The sequence below is a fragment of the Catharus ustulatus genome, chromosome 5, assembly GCF_009819885.2.
Source record: "Catharus ustulatus isolate bCatUst1 chromosome 5, bCatUst1.pri.v2, whole genome shotgun sequence".
Lineage (NCBI taxonomy): Eukaryota > Metazoa > Chordata > Aves > Passeriformes > Turdidae > Catharus > Catharus ustulatus.
In genome coordinates this window covers 32,320,710-32,342,760 of record NC_046225.1, presented here as the reverse complement: position 1 = coordinate 32,342,760, position 22,051 = coordinate 32,320,710, and the positions used below count along the sequence as shown (strand labels likewise).

The window sequence follows — 22,051 nt, the reverse complement described above, 5'->3', positions numbered from 1 at the left end:
TAATGTGTGTGATCATCACTATTGAAACTGATAACAACATATTAAGATTCTAGTGTTCTGAAGGCTATTTCTGTGAGGGGGAAAAAAAAAGGGAAAACAGCAGAATCAGCAAAGTAATAAATACAAAATAATTTTCACATCGAAATGTACTGTCACACCCCAGAGTTGGGCTATAAAGAACACCTGGCAAAGCAATGCAGTGATTTTTCACTTACCACAGAGTGCAAAATAGGAGCTGATGCAAAGAAAAAATCCATATCAGCTGTCAAGCAAAGATCATTTACAGCAAGATAATGTGTCTACAGCCCCCATTCTTCTAGGAAATACAGGAAATAAAAATGGCCTTTAAAAATCAAAAACTGATATTCTGCTTGAGGGTCAGACTCTTTACGTGCAGAGAAAGACAATTTAGTTGTTTAAACTTCAGTAGGAAAAGGAGCCAGATTCTCAATGCAGAAATAGATGGGGAATAGTTAGGAAACTGACAATATATAAAAAGGATCATTCAAATCCTGGCATAGCTGAATGCTTGGAAGAGCATATCAATGCATATCAATGTTTCATAGTATATCTCTCTATAGATTGTCTCCTGAAAATGTAGCCAGGTTAAAGGTCCAGGACAGGCAGGATTAAAAGCCAAGTCCAAGTGACACTTTGCCTCCCCATCACTTATGCCTGGATGAAATGTTGAATTCCTTTATGGATGCTTTCATTCCACTCTGCTCAGTCCTGAATGCACAAATTCAAAACGCTCCTAAACCTCTGTTGTCAGAACTAGGCTTTGGAGGTACTGCAAAAAGAAGCCAGAGGCCAGAACAGGTAAACTCTGAAGATTTAGCAAAAAATTTGGTAATCCAAGATGTTTGTTAATGATTTACTGCTTAGTGTGGTAATTCATGCTGTTCAGGTTACATGAACCCAGGTTAAGTCTTGCTATACTTTGCAATGCATCAGCAACATTTTTGATTCTGTGAAATAAATAAAATCCAGATCTAATGCCACTTCAAACATACCAAGTAAAATGTGATATTAAGAAATACCCAGAATAGTTCTCTCTCCATATTGTTATTATTACTATTTAGCACATTAAATCTAAATTACTCTCCACAGAGGATTTAGAAACCTATTGTAAAATGTATTTCACTTCACAAGCAGAGACATAAACTGACAGAAAAGGAAAGCTTGGAATTGCACCCCTCTGCAAACCAGCTTACTCATCCTTCATTGAAGTATTACATAACTTGAGCTGTTGCTGCAGCAACTTTCCCCAGCCCCTGAATAGAGCCACAGAGGTGCTGCCATAATACAGATAAGCATTTTCACTGTGTGGAACAGTGAAAAACTTAAAACCCAAAGAGAGTTTGAAGGGAAATATTAGTTTAATTGATTCGAAATTACTGGGAAATATTGATGTATGTTATGAAACATTGTAATTTTCAACAGTCTTTGGTATTAAAAGCAAAGAGAATGGCCAGATGAGGAGTGTCTTCTTTTAATCACCAAAATATAAATATCAAGTAATATGGAAGAGAATTAGATTGTATGAAGGTGATAGGTACAGTCCTCTGCAATCACTACTGTACTTAACTATCTTGTCAAATTTCCTAGAGCAAGGGTACACTACTTTTCCTCCAGGAAGACCCTGAAAATGTACCATACCTGTGAATGTTCAAATATTGTTTAGAACCTGGTTTGGTTTCTCTTCTTAACAAAGCTCCTGCCCAGGTCTCCATATAAAGTCTAGCTGGAAATCCTCATGTCCCCAATTTCCAGTGGTGAATCTGTCATGGGCCTTCCTATTTGCTGGCTGCAGTCTTGTCTTTAAGTCCATGCAGATCTAGATCACCTTGGACTCCATCCTACCCAATCAGGTGCAGACTGAAAAACATTTTCTATGTAAGAAAGACTGCAGTCATCATAATTGATCTTTTAGTACCTTTTGGTGGTAACTGTGATAAGCATGCATTTTCAAGAAATTGCAGTAATATCAGGACACATTTGTATCAAAACTGAGCGCAGGAGTTTGGCAACAAAACCGATATCCTGCAATGCTGCAGCAGTGACCAGCTGCTAGCTGACACTTTGGGCCTCTCCTTGCAAGCCATGATTTCTACTGTGGTCAAGAAGTCACAGGCATGCTCCTCCTCACCTCCTCACATCCTGAGGTCCTAAACACTACTCTGAATAGTTGACTCTAAAACATGTTTTAAGCAGACCTAAAATACACAGCAAAAATGTCTGCTTATTCTTGCTTGTTCTTAACAGCTTCTCAGGGATCAGCATATGTGAAAGCTAGTGACAAGTAAATGCATGACTTTATTTTTCAGCTTCTGTCATGTCACTCCGTATGGAAAATTTTCTTCTTAAACACCCTCAGACAAGAACATGTGGGTCTTTCATTGTTTAACATTGCATTTTAATTCAGCTTAGAGGAATCTGCACAGAGTTAGTAACTGCTCAGTATGATTTTAATCTGGGCCCTCTTTATTTAATTTTATGCAATAAAAGACTTGGTACAGGTGGTTAACAATAAACCTGATGGTGAAAAACCAGATTTTTTTTCCTGTCTCATATGTCACTCATGAAGGTGACATGCTTGATGTGCCAGGTCACACAGGAATAGCACGTGAGGCACTCTGTTTGTCACACGGCACAGGGAAGGCTGAGTGGCTGCTATATTTCACAGCCAGCAGTAAAAGCATCCTTTCCAAGAATGTGCATGTTGGGAGCTTCTTGATTGCTGTTCTGAAAAGATGACAAGGTATGTGTTTCAATTGCTTGTCAGATAGATCCTAACAGTACTGCATCATATTCTGAAGCTGCAGTCAGTCCAATGAAAACCTCACAAATGATTACTTCTGTACAAAGCAAAAGGGCTTTTAATATCCTTAGATAAGGCAGACCTGCACTGAGCCAAAAGCACTCATTTTCCAGTGGAATTAGCATACTTAAGCTTCTATTTTCTTTATAGTGTCTAATACAGATTTAAAGGTGGAAAAAAAGCAAGAAAAACAAAAAGGAAAAAATCCTAGTCTGTATGTATACATATTTGTCCATCTTAACAAAATCTGCAACAACTATAAATACTTTATTTTGTAGTTTATTATTTCTTGAATGCAAACTAGGCTAGAATAATTATGAAATAAATTTGCTTATTGTGTGTTCCATTGTGAGTACCGGTTTTAGAATTACATATGCATTTCTATGCATTTATCAATGATCGCTTGCTAATTAGTCAGGGAAGGAAGAAGAGATAAAACCAAAGATTTTGTAACAGGCTGATCTTTGAGTTTAATGTCTTGGGTTGCAATGAAAGATTTGACCAAGATGACCAGATGTATTCTATCACCATCTGTTGAAACTAGGTGGGGCAGTGATCCTTATCTCCATGAGAGATACTCTCTGCTAATGGGCCATCCGTTAAAACAGGTGGGGCAGCATTCTTTATCTTTTCCACAAACCATCCTTCCTTCGGGAAGATAAAGTTTGTTAATAGCCCATTGAGTCCCACCATATGACTGATAAAATTGCGTCATCCCATTGGGAGATGCTCCACCCAGGGAGAGGAGCCAAGCCTTTCCCTACCTAGATAAAAATTGAGATTTGGAATACCAAAGCAGCCTTCTTTCCACTAGATTCCAGAGGAAAACCAAATCTTTCCACATCATCACTGAACCTTTGGAGGAAAACTGCACCCTTCTACAGGACCACTGCTTCAACTGAACTGCATCTGTTACTCCAGGAGGACTGCAGCCACCATTTAATGGGACTGCTACCAACACCCTGACTGACGAGGAGTTCAGGTTGTATTCTGACTCTGTCAGTTTTTTGGGTTTCTTGTCTGTAATACTGTATTTCTATTTTAATCTTCCTAGTAAAGAACTGTTATTCCTATTCCCATATCTTTACCTGAGAGCCCCTTAATTTCAAAATTATAATAATTTGGAGGGAGGGGGTTTACATTCTCCATTTCAAAGAGATACTCCTGCCTTTCTTAGCAGACACCTGTTTTTCAAACAGGGATATTTAATTAGGCTGGAAGGTCATACTCCGGCAAGTATGATGTACTTGACAGAAGGGAGACCTTTCCTTGAAGCTATTGGCTTCAGGATTTTAGCACTCACAACATGTTTATCTATTGATAATGCTTAAACTACTTTACTGGGTAGTCAAGCCTGCATGTGTGGAAAAATAAATAGGTGAATTAAAAAAATTAACAGACAATTCAGTGAGTATTTTCAATGTACTATTTTATAGGCTTTTAGTGCATAAACGATGGGAAGTGTCAAAAGATAAGAGGTATTTTGGTGATAGGAAATATTTTTAAATTACAAGATCACAAAGGATTAGAGGGGTTATTTTACTGCTTGAAAACTGATTTTAGAGGACTTTATAATGGAAGTCTAACTATGGAAGAGGTTATTTGTGCATAATTTCGGTGTATAATTTAAGATATTAATTTGAACATGAAATCACTCAGTAAATTCTTGACAGAAGTCACATTATGCTTGTTTGTTTACAATCTGTCAATAACTATAAATTAATATGAAACTAACTATGCTACTGGAGTGCTTGGGAGATAGTAATTCAGCTCACATATTTTCCAGAATCTCCTACTGACACTGAGAAAATCACTTGATTTCTCTGTTGTTCAGCTCACATCTCCAAATTATCGTGGGGATGCCTCTTTCTTTGTACCTCTAAAGGACCTCGCACACAGGGACTTCCAAGCAGCTGGTGTAAAAAGAATTACTAATCTAGAATCTAGACTATTCCAATTTAACCAGCAAAAAAAACCTGCAGGGACTAAATAAGTCTACTCCTGGAAGAATGAATCACTGCTTCTTCCTGACTGCCAACAGCTCTTGCAGGGTACACACACCAACAACACACACTTTACTCTGATGTCTAGACTTCTCTAGACTCTACTCACTTGGCTAGCAACTGACTCACTGAGATCAAAGAATATTTTAGGTTGGGGGGGACTTTAAAAGGTCTTCTAGTCCAACCCCCCTACAATGAGCGAGGACATCTTCAATAAGACTAGGTATTGCAGACCCTTGCCCATCCTGGCCTTGAATGTTTCCAGGGATAATGCATCTGCCATCTCTTGGGGCAATCTATTCCAGTGTTTCATTACCCTCATTGTAACACTCTCCTTTCTTTTATCTAATCTAAATTGACCCCTCCTCTGTTTAAAATCATTAGCCCTTGCCTATCCCATTACCCCTATCACAACAGGCCCTACTACAAATGTTTGTCCCTGTCTTTCTTATAGGTCCCTTGAAGTACTGAAATGCTGCATTAAGTTCTCCCTCAGAGCCTTCTCTTCTCCAGGCTGAACAATCCCAGCTCTCTCACCCTCTCTTCATAGAAGAGGTCCTGTAGTCAATCCCTTCATCCCTTACATGATGTTGGTGTCCTTTTTCTGGACTCACTCTAAGAAGTTGTCATCCTTCTTGTGCTGGGGACCCCCGGAGCTGGATGCAGCACTGCAGGTGGGGTCTCATGAGGGCAGAATATTCTCCCTCGTCCTGCTGGCAACACTGCTTTTAATGTAGTCCAGGATATGGTTGGCTTACTGGGCAGCAAGTGCACATGGCTGGTATGAGACTGCTTCTTCTACACCACTGCACTTCATCTATGCTAAGTGTAATGATAAAAATATCCCAGCCAGTCACCATGGCCAAATGCCTCACGAATTACAGATGACTCAAAGCACTGACATCATGGCCTTTGACATTGTGGAGCATGTGAAATCCTTGACACAGCTGCATGACCTGGTTCAGAGAGAGAAATGTCTTGGTGTGGTTCCACTGATTTCTCACTAAGTGTTCCCAGATGGCTATTCCTTCTGTTAAGGGTTCCCAGATGCAATGTGTAATAGCACTCCGTGCCAATCACCTCTCCTACCCAACATCCGTGCAGATGTGTGGAAATGATTACAATGCAGTATATGGACTGCAGTTATTAATATCAGTGCTACTTTATCTTTTCTTTCAGTCTGGGAATTACAATTGCCCTCTGACACATCCAATGTTGACAACATACAACAGCTTGATGAAGTCCAAACATATAGATATGAATTACAGGAGAAAGCCTTTGGAGAACACAATGAATCAAACAATGAATGTAGAAGTTTCTGGGATAGATTAGAGGAGTTCAAGAAATAAAGAGGCGTATTTTGATCAGCAGCCTTCCCAGAAAGACTGTAAGTTATCAGGAGTCCGGCCCCAGCACTCTTCTGCCCCTTTTGTTTTTGCTTCATATACCTTGCCTCCATGATGCCATTGAGTACAGGATGTGGCCATATTGAACCATTCACCTGCTTGGGAACCCTACACCAAGTGTATTGACAGCACTCACGTTCGTTGGTGAAGACAAATATCCAAAAAGATTGTTTGCCTTGGAGCAATTATTGTGATATTCATCCTTTGGGATGAAAACATATTTTGTTTTCAGACCTTAAGAATGCTGGAGTTATTCTGTGTTTCTAAACCTTTTTGTGATAATAGTCACTTTTGACAATTTCCCCATTTTGCCACGGATCACCACTTTTCACACAGCCGCCATTTCTCTCATAAAATATAAACCCAGGCAAAACCTAAAATCTTCTCCCCCATATTTCCAGGCTTTCTACATGTATATAACCTCGAGAATGCAACACTCCTTCTCTGCGGATTATCTCGGAGTCACTTAAAGCCGCTCAGAGGCAGGACCAGGGGCGGGCCGTTCCAGCAGCCATCAGAGGGCTGAGGGCTCCAGGGGGACCGGCCGCCCGCCCCCCGCCGGTGGGGGAGGAGCGCCGAACGGCCCTGACCCGCGGGCGGCCGGGATCGCGGACAGCTGCGGGATGTCACACCCGTCCCCTGTCGCCCGGCGCAGCAAGGCCAGCAATCCCTGCGCCTTCTTCGATGTGGACATCAGGGGCGAGCGAGGTGGGGAGGGGGCGCGACGATATCCGGGCGAGCCCCCGAGGTCGGGGCGCTGTCGGGGGCCTGGGCTGGGCTGCAGGAGCGGCTCTGGGGCGGGCCGGGCCGTAGCGTTCAGGACGTGGGGGGACCCCGGGCCGGGCGGGGCGCTGTTTTTCGGGCTACGAGCGCACAGCCCCGGCAGCGGGAGGAGGAGGACGGCCACGCCGCGAACGGGCCTCCCCCGCCAGAGGGAACAGGCCCAAGGAACATGGAGAGAAAGGCAAAATGGGGCCGGGGGTGCCGGGGGTGATGCCGGGGGGTCGGGGCACAACCGCCGCCGCTGACCCCGTGCCGCGCATTCCCTGGCACCCGGCGCTGCCCATCCTGGGCTCCCCGAGCTGCCCGTCCTCGGCTCCCGGAGCTGCCCGCATGTGCAGCCGCTCCCGCGCCGCCCTCCACGTGTGCGCTGTGCCGAGCGTGGCCTCGCTCTGAGCCGCCCCCGGACTCGCGGCCCTGGGCCCCGCCGTGGCCGGGGACCTGCCGCAGCACGACCAGTCGTGCCTGGCTGCCGGGCCGGCCGTCGGGGGCTGCGCGGGGGAAGCTCGGGGAAACTGGCAGCCCTGGTTCTCTTGGTAGCGCCAGTGCTGCCAGAGGTCATTGAAAAATCTGGGCAAACGGTCAAAATGGAAATAAGGAAACAACAACAGGTTAGCTGTGGTAGTGCCTGAAAGTGTAGGTTTAAAAAATTCACTTGGATAAAGATAGGGACTGCCTAAATCTTTCAGGATACTGCTTTTCATTTATTCATTCTGTTACTTAGAAGGATAAAAGAAGGAAGTCTGTGAGATGATTTGCCTTTTATTGACTTCAATTGTCTAATTTGTTTTCATTCCTGTATTAATTAGAATAAATATATTTACATTTAGTTTCCGTAGAGTGAGGTTATGTTAATTAATTGACTGTGAGGCTGATAAGAAAACAGGAGCATCAACTGATGGCAGCTGCTAGGAGGGAGAAATAGCTCTGTGAGAAGCCAGTTTGTGAAGGAATGACAATTCGTGATAGAATCCATTTATCAGCTATTACAGGGTCTGTTAGCTACTCAGGTTAAATTTCCTTTAGTTAAAATCTATAAAGTTTTGGATTTAGCAATTGCTTGTGGTGTCTCTAATTGTAAATACCCATTATTCATATACATGTAAAGTACTACTGTGTCTTAGTAACATTCAGATTTAAGAGAGTTAGGAGTAAGGGATGTTCAGCATAAGCTTTTTTATGGATTAAAGGTCTCCACAAAACAGTCTTTTTGTATTCTATCTACTTTTGATTGAACAAACTACATATATACTAAAATGATATAAAATAAGTTTGCGTATTAAAATTCATAATTTGGCTTTAGTATATGTGTGTGTGATTTCCCACATACCTTTTTTTTGGGAGAAAATGCATTTGGCATTTTCATTAGGTTTTGGCAGAATCTGTCGATTCCTCCTACATTATTTTTGACAGTAGAATTCACTGTTGCTAATAACCCTGCTAAAAATCCAATGTAACTCTGCCAGCAATTGCCATGGAGCAACCCCAAGATGGAAATTGAATAGTAATCTAAATAAATAATAATAATAAAACTTGAAACATTAATTAAAACGTTTATGTTGACATAAAATGCTCAACTTATCACCATGCCAAGGACAAGAATTAAAAATGTCTCATTTTCTTTTTGTCATTTCAGTTGGACGTATTGTCTTTGAATTATTTGCTGACATTGTACCTAAAACTGCTGAGAATTTCCGTGCGTTATGTACAGGAGAAAAAGGAATAGGGCCTACCACTGGAAAACCTCTCCATTATAAAGGATGTCCTTTCCACAGAAGTAAGTTCTGGGAAATCCTCTGTTTTCCTATTGGTAACAAAAGTTGTCTACCATGAATATTTGAAATAATATTAAATAATAATGATTGTTAAAGAAATAACTTTTCTTCAGTAAAGTTTTTCACTTTTTGATCCTTCTAATGATTACATGTTCTTACCATGCACTGACAATAATAAATTATAAATTTACTATTAATTTTGCAAAACTAGTTTACTCTGAGTTGTAAACAGGTTGAAATTAATCTCAGATAAAAGTTTAAATATTAAGTGATAGCCACATAGGAGTATTTAGGTGACACTTGATAAATAAAAGATTTTGGTTCCATTTAGGTGCTGGTGACAAGGATTGCTTTTCCATCTTAGAATTGTTTTTCTTTTTTTTTTCTCATGCCTTTTGTGCCTTGCTGATACATTTTTAAACTATTTTATTTTTATAGTTATTAAGGAGTTTATGGTTCAGGGTGGAGATTTCTCAAACCAAAATGGCACAGGTGGAGAAAGTATATATGGGGAGAAATTTGAAGACGAAAACTTTCACTATCAGGTAGGCTATTGAAAGCAGTAATCCTATTCAGTTTGTGATGTTTCAATGATGTTGCTCCTTGTGCAGTAATAACAATTGTCAGCATTGTCATTAACCATTTTCGTATGATATATGTGGTAGCATATGAGGTACTCTCAACAACATTGACTGAAAAACTTACAGACAACACTGTCCCATGGTTAAAGCAAAGCCCTGACTGCAGTTGTGCTTGGCCCCAAACAGTATTTTAGGAAAAGCAAATACAGTAATCCTCCACTAATCAGATATCAAAATCCTGTATCAGGCTCACAGAATCACTGAGTCTGTTACGTTGGAAAACACTTCTAGCATCACCAAGTCCAAGCCTTGATCAAACACATCAACTAAAGTGTAGCACTAAGTACCACATACAGTCAGGTCTTGAACACCTCCAGGGATAATGACTTCACCACTTCCCTGCGCAGCCCATCCCCTTCTGTCACGAAGTTCCTCACAATGTCCAACCTTAAACCTCCCCTTGTGCAACTTCAGGCCATTTCCTCTTTACCCTGTTGCTGATTGCCTGGAGAACAGACTGACCCCTCACCTTGCTTTTAGGTAGTCGTAGAGAGTGATAAGGTCAACCCCTGAACCTTTTTTCTCCAGGCTAAAAAACCTCAGGTCCCTTAGCTATTCCTCACAGGACTTAAAGGACTAAAGTTTGGAGCAATAGCTGGAGATGTGACTCCAGTATTCATCATAAAGGTAATTCCAGTTGTGTTCTCTGAAGTCTGACACTGGTGGTGCCCACAGCACTGTTGCTAGCAGTGTCTGTTGATTGCTACTGTCACAGGGATCACATCCTTGAAGATGACTTTTTGGTTTTGGTTGTTCTTTGAGATCTGGAGATAATTATGAACATGATGGACATTATTCCCATTTCTGTACTCTGAATTCTCAGCTCTAACAAATGTTACCAGAGTGCCATAGATGAGTTGAAGAACCCATATAGATTCTGTACAGAGTCTGAGGGCTTGTTTCCTGTATCTATTTGCCAAGTATATTAGGATTTTACTGGGAGTTTAAATGTTTCTGTTATGTAGAAATTCACTGGCTCTTGCACTTGATCCAGCAGCCTTGCAGTGTTCTCACCCACTGTCTTGGAAAACAAAGAGTTGTTTTGTTGAAGTTTGAGGACACTGGAACTCTTTGTTCTTGTACTGGTTTGTATGGACTGTTGCAAATTGCTAAACTTTTGTCAGTAGTCACCTTAACATCTCAGATCAATCCCACTAGGCTTTTCTTGATGCCACTTCTCCAGCTAATGGACCTAGTGTTGTGAGCACCCAACTTACACAACCCCAAGCACTGTTTCTATGGCATAGTTTTGCAAGCCTTGGATCTGTCAGAGAATCTGATTTGCTTACAAAATGACAGCAGAAAACATAATGGGAAATACACTCCATCTATCTGCAGTGTTTTTCAAAGCAGAGCCAGAAAATTAATGAGTGACAATAGTTTTCTTTATAGAGGGAGAGTCTCATAATTTGGGACTAATATTGAAAACTTGGTCCCTGACAAAATGGAGCTGTGTATAAGTGGGGAGACTGAAGGCACCAGACTGCTTTGTGTAAATTTCCAACTTGTCCCCCCACATCTTCACAGACAAAAGGTAAAACTGCAGGTATAAGACAACACTCACACTTACTGTTACTTGTTTTTTTGTTTACAAACCATTACTGTCTAGTGTTAGCTGTAATTGAGGGGGAGGGAAGCTAAGATTTATAGGTCTGGGGCAATGAAGCAGTGACCAGCCTCAAATGGTATTTGCAAAAATCCAGTATGGGGCAACCCTTGTGTTTTAACTTGTTTGCCAGCAACTACAATGCAAAGTGTATTTGTTTTGGAGAGCTGCAATCCTACCAGCTGCCTTCTCTTGCACTAGAACTCAGGCTCTTCTGTCATTTGCCATCTCTGACTTCCAGGGTGGGTTTCAAGGTTAGAACAGACAAAGCCAAGATTCTAGTAGCTTTCTGTTGGTTGGGTGTGATTTCTGGCTCTCAGTTCTCTAACCTTTTCCCGGAGTACCTAAGCCAAATCCTGGACTGAAAAGATTCAGACATACTGTGTCTTATGACCAGATGAATAGTTTAGGCAAGGAGGTCTCCCTGCCACCATGGAAATCCAAACAGTATGTGGGAAAGCAATTTTCAAAACAACAGGTTCTTTGAACTGCTTGAGAATGTAGGGAAAAAACATGCATAAACACACCAGGCTCAGACTGTTATCTCAAATTAATCAACCTCTTATTAAGCTCTGAAATCTATGTCCTTGGTGCTATCATTATTTTTGCCCCTCTCCTTCCCACAGTATCAAGTTTCTTAGCAGTACCACAGCATGAATGCTTTAGATGTGTACTAGTATCTTGGTATAACATCCTCACTTGAATTAAATGGAGTTCCTTGCACTTAATAACCAGACCAACTTGGGGAGAATAATATCTTCATGGCTTGGTTGCCCCAGTTAAACAAGACATTCATAACACGCATGAAAAACACATTTTTTGCAGTTAAGGTGAAAACAAAATATATAGTAATTTCACAATTATAAGCCGCACCAATTATAAAGTTGCACTTCCAGGTGTCAGCAACTTTTCATTCTTTGTCCATATATAAGCCGCACCTGATTATAAGCCGCACATTACAATACAGAATGTGATAAAAAGTACATATTCTATCACCATCTGTTGAGGGTGGGGGCAGTGATCCTTATCTCCATGGGAAGATAATATCTGCTAATGGGCCATCCATTGAAACCAGGTGGGGCATTGTTCTTTATCTTTTCACAACCCATCCTTCCTCCAGAGAGTCATTTTCTGCTAATGGCCCATTGAGTCCCACTGTGGGACTGATAAAATTACTTCATCCCATTAAAAGTTGCTCCAACCAGGGGGAGAACCCAACATTTCTTTATCGAAATAAAAACAGAGGTTTTGGGTCAGTAAGGTAGCCCCCTTTTTCCACTGGAGTCCAGAGGAAAACCGGATTTCTCCACATCACCACTGGACCTCCGGAGGGAAACTGCACCTTCTACAGGACCACTGCTTCAACTGAATCACATCTGTCACTGCAAGGGGACTGCAATCACCATTTAATATCGAACTGCTACCAACACCCTCCCTGACACGGTGTCAGGGTTGTACTCTGACTTTGTCAGGGTATGCAGTTTGTTTCTTTGTAGTACTGTATTTCTATTTTAATTTCCCTAGAAAAGAACTGTTATTCCTAATTCCCATATCTTTGCTTAAAAGCCCCTTGATTTCAAATTACAATAATTTGGAGGGAGGAGGTTTACATTCTCCATTTCAAAGAGAAGTTCCTGCCTTTCTCAGCAGACACCTGTCCTCCAAACTAAAACAGCAACTTTTCATTCTTTGTCCATATATAAGCCGCACCTGATTATAAGCCACACTTTGGGTTTGGGACCAAAATTTAGTCAAAATGGTGCGGCTTTTGATCATGAAATTACTGTAATCTCTGTGATGGGACAGAAGTCTTAGTTCAAAACTTGCAAGAAAAAAAGTTAAACAGTATCTTCTTACATTGGGCTGTTTATCAATTTTTATTTCTGTTTGAGGCCTAGGGGCTTAAGTTGCAAAATAATTATATGGTTAAAAATCCCAACAGACTAAAAACTGTGTCTAGGAAAGTGAAGTCTGGGGATTTTTTAATCCCCAAACAAATCACCAACCCATACATTTTAAAGACCACAGTTCTCTCAAGTACACAGTTTTACATCATACTTTGTGTGAATAGCCCTTATAAAATTCACGACATACCCATCTCAGTAATGCAACATTAAAGTTGGTTTCAGTGGTGTTTAGCCTCGTTTCTTAAGGCCAGTGGTCTTAAAATAATTCAGTGAGGAATGTGACTCTTTTCTCAGGTGATCTACCTAAACTCAGTAGCTGTGGCAGGGGATGAAGTGTAGAAGCAACAGACAGGTGTTACAGCATTAAGTCACAAATGTGGCTGTGCTTGCTAGAGTTGGTAGGGGGCAGGTAAAGACCCAGAGCTGAGCATTTGGCCTGTTCAGTCATGATAGGTAAAATTAGTTGCCACTTGTATCTAACTGTCTGGTTTACAAAGTTGTTACGGCTGTCCTGGCTGTGTTCATGATCAACCTTACAGAATCTTCCATATGGTTTTATAACATATTTTAAATGTTGATAGTGATTTTTTTTCCCTCCCCAATGCAGCATGACAAACCAGGTCTGCTGAGCATGGCAAATGCAGGACCTGAGTACTAATGGCTCTCAGTTCTTTATTACAACTGTGCCTACTCCTCACCTGGATGGAAAACATGTGGTGTTTGGCCAAGTGATCAAAGGAATGGGTGTAGTTAAAATACTAGAAAACGTTGAAGTAAAAGGAGAAATCCTGCTGAGGTAAGAAAAATGCAAAGCTCTGAAGGATGATGTTTATTATTTCACGATATGATGTATAATAATTTCTTCTAAATGCTAGGTGTAGATATTTAGATCTATTAAATATTAGACAGTTGTTTTTACTAACTGGTAATTTCCATTTATTGTCCTTCTTATGAGGCTTTTGTTCTTGCATTGTACATTTCCCTTGCATAAACCGTTTATTGTTCAACACAGCTGTGAAGGTGGAAGCCTTTGCCAGAACTGTGGGATGGGCGATGAAATTAAAAGGTGGAATTCAGAATCCCATCTAAATGATACATAATTCTTGTAATTTTTATGTCAGAAGTCGTGTTTCTGAAAAAGCAATTGGTGTGTAGGTCATAGGCAGTTTGTGGGTGTTTGATGAATTAATACCTCTAACTTTAAAAATCTTGGCAGTTGAAGAAATAACCATCTTCTCGAATGTAGTAGAACTTCCATGTCTTGTGTTTTGCTGCACTCAGCTTGCTGCCAGTTCCTCTTCCGGCCTCTCCGTGAGTGTGGGTATGGTGTTTTTGGAATGCTGATCCTCTGAATGCTATACTTTGGGCGATAAAAGCCTTTTGATGAAGATAGGCTAATGATGTGATGGGTTTCTGAAATAAATGCACCCAAACAACAGATGAAAAAGTCTTTTTATGGAATTTCAAAATTTCAAAGAGCACTTAGAAGTTATTGTTTTTTTTAAAAATTGTCCTAATAAGCAGTACTTCTGTTTTCAGTTGTGCATCATCGCTGAGTGTGGAGAGCTAAAGGAAGGAGATGACTGGGGAATTACTCCTCAGGATGGATCTGGAGATGCTCATCCAGATTTTCCTGAAGATTCAGATATAGACTTGAAGATGTAAGTATTTTTCTTTTTGGGTATTTTACGGATTGCAAGATTTGTAGATAATCTGAGTTACGTGGTGTCTGTGATGATATTCATTAAGCTTTTTTTCTTAAGAATGGATCGAGGTCCTGATTAAATGGTGACATTCCATTTTAAAAAATAGAAGGCTGTGTGGGAAGGGGTTGTTATCTCTTTTTTTCAGTGCTAATGGCAGCCCATTTTTTTCCCCCAGTAACGAAAAACCTCACTTAAAATTGTCACACTTATTTTCTGTTCTTGATTTCTTTTTACTTTTGTTTGTGCTGTAATGTCAAATTGCAATTACTAGAACTCCATCCTGCAGATGACTTAACTTCATATTGTTACCTACACACTTTTTAAAATACCCACCCTTTAACAGACTCTGCCCCACTTATTGGAACTAAAGGATCGGCCTTTTAAAAGGTTTTTACTACATCAGAGCTAGTTGTTCTTAATTTCCAGTAGTTGTTGACTTTTTAGATTGTTCAAACTGAAGGAAGATCTTTCCTTGGCAGTTAGAGAGCAGACTGGTGAAAGCTGCTTTCTGCAGGCTTTTACTTTCTCACCAAGGTGAACTAGGCCAACTGTGTAAGTCAAACAGTGATTTGCAAGAGGGGGAAGAAAAGGGGGGCTTGCGTGAATAGATTCCAAATAGAGAATTAGAATAGTAAAAATCCGTTTGAGCTAGAAAACAAACTCCTTGGCCATTGAGAAGCACTTCAACTTATGAAGATTTTTTAGGGTCACATTTGATGTGGTGCAGAATTGAAGTTGGCAGGTGCCTGTGGCCTTTAACTTCAAAACTTGTTCATATAAACCCAAGCTTACAGAAACTATGGTGACATTGGTCTCACACTGATTAGTTTTTGCCAAGGTTAGTGATTCTAGTAGGGTAGAATAGACAGCAGTAATTATAAGCTATTGCCACTGAAGAAGTAACTTGAAGTGTATATGATTCTGGAAATAGTAAGTGATGGATTTGATAAAAGACAGGCAGTTGTTCTTTTCTTCTTTCATTAATACTTTAAGTGTTCAGGGAGAAGAATTGTGTTTGATATGACTTCCAGTTTGACAGTGTGCAGAGTTCACATGAGTGATACTGTTGTGAGAAGCAGAAGACAGCATTTCATCAGAAATAAGACAGTCTTGGTTGAATAATTTTTAATGTATCTTCTTTTTCTTTGAATAATGGTCAACACCTTATGTATAGCTCTGTGTGGGTAGCAGCATTTAGGGAAAAGAGTTGGACTGCTATTCTTCTCTAGTATTTTCTCACCATTTATACTGTAGAAAACCCACTAAGAATTTAATCTTTTAGACATTTATGCTACATAAAGTAGAGAATATTACAGAAGTGGTTTGAAGGTAGTATTCTCACTATAATTGGAGTATTTATATTCTGAGATTTTTATAAACCCTGAAAGAGGATGGGCCTGGGATTGTACTGTTAAACATTAGTTAATTCATGACTTCTTTCATAAATACATTCATATTTTGTATTTCCCATCTATTTTATTAGGTTGACAAGATTGTGGCCGTAGCAGAAGACACAAAGAATATAGGAAATACTTTCTTCAAATCGCAAAATTGGGCAATGGCAGCTAAAAAGTATAGTAAAAGTTTACGGTAAGGTTCTCATCCTCAATCAGATAGTTCCTGTAACCCAAATTAATACCACTGTTAAGCAATGATCTGCACATTTATAAAGTGCCTGATGCAGTGCTCTTTTCTTTTTTACACGAAGAGCCTTCTGAATCTTGAAAACATCTGGTTGATTTTTAGCTACATAATCAAGTAGGTCTACTCTTTGCTAGGTCAGAGCCATAGGCAGGAAGTATTGCTTAGAACTGACTAAATACTCTTTTTACAATACTCTTGCTGTGCTGGTACATACCTGGAAAGAAAAGCACAGTAGTATCCAGGGTAGTTAATGGACAGCAAGGAAGGGAAACACTTTTTCTATAATTCATAAACAGCAATAGGTTTAGGAAATAGATAAGTTTAAAAGATAAATGTGGCCCATTCATTACTGAGGGTCCATACCATCATCCTGACTCCATGTATAATTCAGACTTGCCTTCAAAACCATAGTTTTTCTGCTTTTGTTTCCATACTGCTTCTTTTATATTTTCATGCTTTTTGCTTTAAGTATATGAACATCTCCTAAAAATAAAGTTATACTTACTGACCTTTGTCCCAACCTTCTTAGTGATCACTGGCTAAGCAACAGTAACAGTAAAGAAAAAAAATCAGGCATATTTAATGCTTCTGCTGAGGTTTTAGCAGACTGGGTTTCAAATGTCATCTTTCTGGACCATAAAATGAATCCTTTAATTGCAGATATTAACCCAAGATGCAGTGTCTTGACCTGCCCTCAAAAAGCCCATCATAGAAACAGAAACCCTAAAAGTATAAAGGATTTCTATGCAGACCTTCTGGAAATCATACATAAAAAAGGCTGGAATGGATCTTTAAAGATCTTTGTGTTGTATCTTACTATTGCCAGGTATACTTACACCATCCCTTCAATCAGATGACTTGTTCATTTTTAAGCATACCCAGTAAAGGCTGTTCCTGTTTGAGCTGCCTTGGTGCTTATTTTGTCCTTGTAGGTGGAAATTGTAGTAATTTTCCTAGACGAAACAAATCTGATCTTTCCATTTCTTCCTTATAGGCCATACTTTTACAGACATGCCCTGTTATTGTATCTTAGAATCTAATACTTTATGTAGGGTGATGACCTTTAGCTGGCACTTCAGCAGAACTGATAGGAATAAAATAGCTCTTACCAGGGTATCCCATGGCTTACGTACAATTCACCATCTGACAAAGCTGACCTTTTCTTTTCACGTACAGTAACCATTATACTCTCCTGTTCTTTTTCTTGTTTTATTGCTTCTTAGCTTTTTTAAAAAAATACATTTTATATGTTAGAATTGACAGGGTTTTTTTAAAAATGTGTTACTTCTTATTATCTCGCTTGATACTTACTTCACTGATTTCTTTGACTTGGAAGCTCTGATCTTACTTCCAGAATGGTTGCAGTCTTTCATGTTTTGGTGTGATTTATTAATATTTTACATGTGTTCTATTTGTTTTGAACTTACTACAGATTTGTGTTATAACTCTCCTTGCTTTTTAACTGTTTTCTCTTTCTTCTGGTTCTCATCTTCTGCATGATGCCCAGCAAGTGGAACATGCCCTGAGACTACATCTAATTTACTTTTAAAGCATTGCTAATTTTTGTGTTCCAAAGGTTGTATATGAACAACAAAAAAGGGCATGCAGAAAGTGAACTGACATCGGCACTGATCTGCAAAGACTACATTAATTCATGACATGCTTAAAATGTGAATGTATGCAAGCACAATTTTTCATTAAAAATAAAACTCACAGAAGTTCTATTAAATAGACCATTAAGGAGTTAAAACTTCTGTATCCACAGCAGACCTTTGCCACTGGAAATAAAAATCAGACAGCATTAGCACATTGTAAATTAAGAAATTCACTTTCGAAACAGAGATGTAGCAAGTGCTGTGGTTCCATCCTCAACCAGTGTCAGTTTTGAAGTTTAGGAACAGTCATGAAGGAAGACAGTGAGAAGAAGATGGTGTTGTTAATGCTCATAAACCACACTCCTTTATACAAAGTAGAGTTAGCTTCAGATTTTAGCCACAAATGCCTGAGCTAATTAAATGATTATTGAGGGAACTCAAGATGAAGCTTCTTGTGAATATGGAAGGTGCAGCTGTGGTGTTGATTTTTTGGCACTGATGAGCAGCATGTTTTTTGAGAATAAGCTGAGATAAATTCTAATGTTTTCCTGCAGTAGAATAATGCGTTTGTCTAAGAAAAAGAATGTACTAGTACAGTGGAGGACTAACAGGAAAACATTCCTTAGTGAATTGATTGTTTTTGTTAGTATGGGTTTTATGTATTTAGTTTAATAAAAATCTGTACTAGTTGAATTGCAGCTGCTTTAGAAGTAGTGTGAATAGACTGGTACACACATATCTGCAGAGAGATAGCTAAGGGCAGGACAAAATGGGGATTGCAACACTAATACATGTTGTGTGTGAATCTGTTTTTCTGCAGGTATGTAGAAGCATCTGAAGCAGTGGCAGAGGAGTCAGACAAACCCAAGTTAAAGACTGTTGCTTTGACCTGTGTTCTAAACATTGGTGCTTGCAAACTCAAACTGTCAGATTGGCAGGGAGCCATTGAGAGTTGTTCAGAGGTAAATGTAATGTTTCAAGAATTGGCCTATATAGACACAAGACTACAAAACTTTTTTAAAGAGTCTTCTGACAAGTTTATGATTTCAAAGTAAACAAGTAGAAGCTCATGGTGAAGTTAGTACTAACTTTCCTATATGTGACTTTTTAAAAAGACTTTGAAATTGAAATGAATCATTAGAAATAAAAGAGGGCTGTTGCTTACTGCCAGGTGAAACACACATTGTCAGTTTGGTTTGCAGAGCTACTTCTTACATTACAAATAGTTAAATTGTGTTCAGTGAAAGAGGAATACTTTTCTCTGGAAGATGAGTATGAGCAAAATGTTTTACTTGCCTCTAGATTTAATGGCCTTGTATTTTATTCATGGCTGGGACAGTCTAAGTAAGTAACTAACATTTCAGGTAGGCTTAGTGGTGAAATAAAATGACTGAATAGGAAGAAAGAAACAAGGTAATGATAAATCTGGGAAAAAAAACCCCAGTGGAATTAAAGAAAAAAAAAAAGTAACCATGACATGGGCATAGTGCAAATTTAGTAAATTTGAGGAAACTTTAAGTAATTCAGTAAAACTCCAATGTTTTGAAGGAAACAGAGGAAAGAATGCTCTTATCTGTTAGCAAAGGATCTTGAGCAGCGTCTCCTAGGGCTTTGTGCTGAAAGCAGGAGTCTCAGCTAATCTGTGTGTGAAGTCATTAGAAAGCTGGCTTGCTTTCTAGCCTGCCAGTGGTGGAAAACCCATATTTCAGAATGGACAAATGGGGAAAGAGGAAAGAAGAAAATAGGAAACATACCTAGAAAACAGTAAAAACTGAAACAAAAGTGTTACAGGTAGAAATTACTACAACTAATAATACTTGCCATTGTGGGAAGAAAATCACACTTCTTTTTTTTAAGATTAAAAAATTGTTAGATAAAGGCAACTCCATAGTTAAAATAGATTTCTGTAAGGTATTTAGCTTATGTCTCATAACTCTGTCAAGTGCTTTAATCAGAACACCAGTTTCCTAAAATTAGATAATAAAGTTCTAGGTAATTGTTAATGAGAAACTTTCACTTTTATGATTTCACAAGGCCAAAAGCAATTTAAATTAACAACCTGGAATCCATGCTTTGTTGTAAATAATGAATTATGAACAGTTAAACCTGTTCAAACAAACCTTGCACTGAAATACCTTTAAGCACCATGGGCAAGGTAAAACCAAAGAATGCTACCTCTGCGTATACAACCCAGACAGCTGATTCTCAGCACAGAAGAGGCTGAAGGCTTTATAGTAGATGGATCAAGACGAGCACCCACAGTAATAGTTCCTTTGTATTAACCGCCAGTCCCCAAGTGATTTAAAAAAAAACATGGATGTGTTGTCTATTAATGATGTAAAGTTAATGAATTAAATTACTAAAGCAGCACATTGCTGTGACGTTGCATTTCCCCTAAACACTGAGAAACTATATTCTTTAAAATAATAAAGACACACTATAGAACTAACTGCAATAAAAATGTGATTTTCACAGGCAAGATAAGGTAACCAGATTATTTGAGGTACTCTGAAAAAAAAGTCAAAGTAATGAAATAGTGGAACAGTCTCTTTGCCCAGCCACTGTATTTCCTATTTTGATATTGTCATATTAGAGCTGGCATATGCACATTATTGAAAACATTCAGCTCAAAAAAGGCATAACGACTGGAACTTGGCAAAGTTCCTGAAGCATGATGAGATGGATTGCTTGCATGTATCTCTCTAGCCCATAGTGAAAAAAATTTTCGCAGAAAATCTCTGTGTTTTATTTATGATGCCATTTGAGGAGGTTTTGGTGTGAAGGAAGGAACTGCAATAGAGAGTTGCCCTGTGAGACTCAAGGTTAGGATACTTTGAACTGCAGCAATTCTTCAGCCATGAGAGCTGTCTATATACACACAAACACTCACACAACTGTTCCATTTGGGCCTCATATATGTTCATCCCTCACAAAAGACCACTTTTGGTGCAGTGGTACTGAAGCTGTTACTTGCTATTCAGTGTGCTGCATTATAGCATTCCTTTTACACAGTTAATGTTTTGACAGCTTACCCTCAAACCAACTGTGAAGATTGTCTGCTGGTGTGAATTGTGCCATTTGTGGAGATGGGAGGCTGTGAAGTATAAGAAATGTTAATGTGACAATTTTATTAAATTTACAGGCTCTTAAAATAGATCCAGCAAATACTAAAGCTCTCTACAGACGGGCTCAAGGATGGCAGGGAATAAAGATCTTGATCAAGCACTGGTAAGGATCACCTCTTTTTTTTTTTCTTTTTAAATGTAAAATTCTGTCATATCATTCATTTATATTATTCTTTTATTTAAGGCTGATCTTAAAAAGGCTCATGAAATAGCCCCTGAAGATAAAGGTAAAATAAGCTGTTTCTTTCAGTTGGAATTCATACCAGCATGGTGCCTAACATGCTAGCTTCTTTAACACTGATGTTCTGAGCACAGAACCCACTGAGTTGGAAAACCTGATTTTATACAGCAGTGATGCTTCCATTGCATAGGAAAACCTGTTTATGTAGGTCAGCAGCATTCCTCTTAACGATGTCTGTATCTCACAGGGCTCTTACTAGCTTAATTTCCTGCTCTGATTGGGTGAGATGTTTAGCTCCTGAGTCCTGTGTTGGCACCAATACCATGCTTGCTACACACTCCATGTGGTTACCTTCCCAGTTGAGACAAAGGAAGGGATGAGGCTTTTGCTGCTAATATCTGACCTAAACAAAGATTAAATGCAGTTTTATGAAATGACATAGGTATTAACCTATGAGGAGACCTAAGGTAAAGAGATTACTGTAACAATGTCATTTTCTTTTTGAGCAGCCATCCAGACAGAAACACTTAAAATCAAGCAGAAGATAAAAGCCCAAAAGGAGAAGGAGAAAGCAGCTTACGCTAAAATGTTTGCTTGATTTTTTTTTCTAAACATTTAAATCTATGCACTAACTCATGCAAAAGGATAAATGGAGCTGCTTCTTTCATTTGCCCTCTGCTGCATTTTTTCAGTGTTTACAACACAAAAATCTAATAATAAAGACAAACTGTTCAAAGGTGATGTGGTTTTCTCTTTTTAAGCTGTAGTAACTGAATTTTGCAACTCAGGTATTTTTCTAATGTGTAAAGCAAGGTGGTTGTTTTCACAGCTTAAAATTGCTTTCTAAGCAGTTTCACACAA

At 39.2% G+C, this 22,051-nt stretch overlaps 1 protein-coding gene across 1 annotated transcript; it reads left to right on the top strand.

Annotated features, from left to right (window-relative positions):
• Positions 1-6,766: 6,766 nt before the first annotated feature.
• PPID (peptidylprolyl isomerase D) lies at positions 6,767-21,931 on the top strand. Its single transcript, XM_033059610.2, is given in 12 exon segments — positions 6,767-6,938; positions 8,647-8,787; positions 9,224-9,330; positions 13,547-13,585; positions 13,587-13,751; positions 14,479-14,604; positions 16,129-16,235; positions 18,705-18,846; positions 21,027-21,087; positions 21,090-21,112; positions 21,194-21,236; positions 21,700-21,931. Coding segments are annotated over 12 exon segments (1,128 nt in total). The 5' UTR covers positions 6,767-6,853; the 3' UTR covers positions 21,789-21,931.
• Positions 21,932-22,051: the final 120 nt, after the last annotated feature.